This window comes from Mucor mucedo (genome assembly GCF_025094135.1).
Source record: "Mucor mucedo strain NRRL 3635 chromosome Unknown EV154scaffold_289, whole genome shotgun sequence".
NCBI classification, from domain to species: Eukaryota; Fungi; Mucoromycota; class Mucoromycetes; order Mucorales; family Mucoraceae; genus Mucor; species Mucor mucedo.
In genome coordinates, this window is record NW_026252573.1 from 19,408 (window position 1) to 21,992 (window position 2,585).

The 2,585-nt window shown below is 34.1% G+C and overlaps 1 protein-coding gene across 1 annotated transcript; it reads left to right on the forward strand.

Annotated features, from left to right (window-relative positions):
* Positions 1–955: 955 nt before the first annotated feature.
* EV154DRAFT_572303 (uncharacterized protein) lies at positions 956–2,064 on the forward strand (the record flags this gene model as incomplete). Its single annotated transcript, XM_051606327.1, has 5 exons — positions 956–1,013; positions 1,104–1,142; positions 1,334–1,644; positions 1,732–1,741; positions 1,799–2,064. The coding sequence occupies 5 exons, from the start codon at positions 956–958 to the stop codon at positions 2,062–2,064; spliced, it is 684 nt and encodes a 227-aa protein (XP_051450133.1).
* Positions 2,065–2,585: the final 521 nt, after the last annotated feature.

The window sequence follows — 2,585 nt, forward strand, 5'->3', positions numbered from 1 at the left end:
TTTTAAAGTATGCAAACACCATTTATGACAGCTACGGTTTAAACGAAGCCTACATAACCACAAAACTTCAGTCAACAAAAGCGCCATGTCTTGACAATTTGAATCTTTGGTTTGATTGTTATGGCTGCCCTCAAATAGTTGCTGATACGTTTAGACGACCCGTAATCTTGCATGCAACAACGCCAAAAACGGACAAATACGATAATCTGTGGAGGGATGATGACGGAAACGTCATTTATACCAAGGATGCAATAACTTTTGTGCCATTTCTTGGTTTAGATTTGGAGAAAATGAATGAACCTATTGTTCTTTTTTTTATTAACAGTCATTTCTATATGATTGAGCCCATTGTTGACTCCAAAACCAAGAAAGCCATTATCCCAAAAAAATGGCCAACCATCAATTTTTCTCATCAAAAAATATTCAATGCGCACCGGGATATCTGTGTTAACGACGTATCTGAATATTATCAAAACAACTAAATCTTTTTTTTTTTTTTTTTTTTTTTACCTATCACTTATCCTTATTATACTTATTCTTATCACATTTATCCTTAAAATCATAAAAAAAAAAATAAAAAACTTAGACAAATAAACATGAGAGTGAACTCAAAAGCACAGTAGGAACAGTGATGGAATTGTTTAAACTATTTAACATCATCTTTGCATCCATTATGTGTGGGAAAAAGTATGGTGCGCGAAAAAGTGTGGTGCGCCAGCGAAAAAAGTATGGTGCGCCAGCGAAAAAAAGTATGGTGCGCCAGCGCAAGAAAAAAGTCCAATGTTCAAAAATTATTTTTGGTCCGACTCGGAATTTTATTGTTTGACCGGACAGAAAAAAATGGTGCGCGAGATTTTTTTTTCAAGCAAAAAGTATGGTGCGCGTATAATTAGCCAAAAACTACTACGTGCAAATTTTACATGTATCAATAATTAACCGTTGCTAAATACTATAGATGAATTTAGGCGTTGTTGGTGATTTTAGAAAACGCGTCTGGGCCCTCAAAGCTGCATGTAAGTAAATAGTGCCAGATGATATGGGGAAAACTAAACGCCATATTTATTATTTAAATCCCAATAGCCATAAATGCATTATCAAATCAGTTCTAAAAGCATACGAAATTGGATTGGACAATGACGAAGGTTAGTTATTAGTTTAAAAGGAGTGTGTTACTTGATACACCTTAACGTCAAACAAGACGTAGAAAAGCCAAAGGCAAATAAAAAAAGAAGAGTCGTGGCAAAACAAAACATTGTAAGACGACTAGTAAAAAAGGCGCCAACCAAAAAAAGACAAAAACGTTAAAGAAAAAATGCTTTCAACGACGATGTAGTGACTTGTTCCGATACGGATGAGGATGAAGATTCTGATGAGACCAATGAATCTGGTGCGTCTGGTGATTCCAAGGTTTCTGCTCCAGAGAAAAATCATTCTCAATCTCAATCAGATACTATGGCGGAAGCACGCAAAATGATTGAATGGAATCTGAAGGACGTCCCATATGAAGGTAACCTTCAAAACATTGTTGCGCCAGTTGCTCCTGCCTTGAATCAAGACGTATCACAAGATTCATGCGACAAGTATTTTAAACATGTAGTGTACTATTTCAGTATTGGAGTTACCTATGGTACTCTGGGTCTCTTGGTTCAATTTACCGACTGTTCCTGATTTTTCTGTTTTACCGCAAGTGTAAAAGAAAAGAGGGCTGTTACACATATAAAACCATTACAGCCTTTAAGAAGTATGTAAAAAAAACCAAAAAAAAGGGAACATCTGCCCATACTAACGTTTTTAACAGATCCAAAGTACATGGAGTTTAACATCAGTTTCTTCAAAAACGTACGAAAAAAATACAATATACTTTTACAACATTTTAAACTTGGTGTGTTTGAACTTGTATTATTGTCTACACTAAGTGGACTTAAAAAACTCACAGCTGATGAATTTCAAGATTTTGTCAATTGTTTCCTTAAAGATAAGGAGTTGACTGAGCGATTGCGACAGATGACGATTGCCGAAGATTTCCAGAGAGAAATTGGTGATGTAGTTTGTACTGACTTATAAATATATGTATATGTAAATAGCAAAACAATGGCATAATGAATAAAGACATATACATTTTTAAAGCATTGTAATGCCCTTTAATCTTGATTGCATTGTTTAAGGGTAATTATACGGACACCGTTTTATTTTTTTTTGGTGTAAGAATATTTAGGGACACCGTTTTTTTAAGGGTTAATACGGTTGCGATGTTGTTTGTGAAATCAATATGTTCCCCTTGATGTGATCGTTCCGAGACAAGACAATCAATCAAAAGTATTAAATAAGATGTAGTTGTATACGATGATGTTATGAACTGGTTCTTCTTTTCAGTTGTTCAATTCAATTCAATTCAGTTCTATTCAGTTATTTCTATCCAATCAGGTAGTTCTAACACTAAGGTACACAGTTGTTTCTTAAGTAAAGTAAAGATAATTTTATTATAATAAATTATAAAATTAAAGATATAATTGTCTATTTCCAATTCAGTCAATAGCCAATCATATTCGAGAAGCGTGACATTCACGTGTTTTTAGATGACGTCA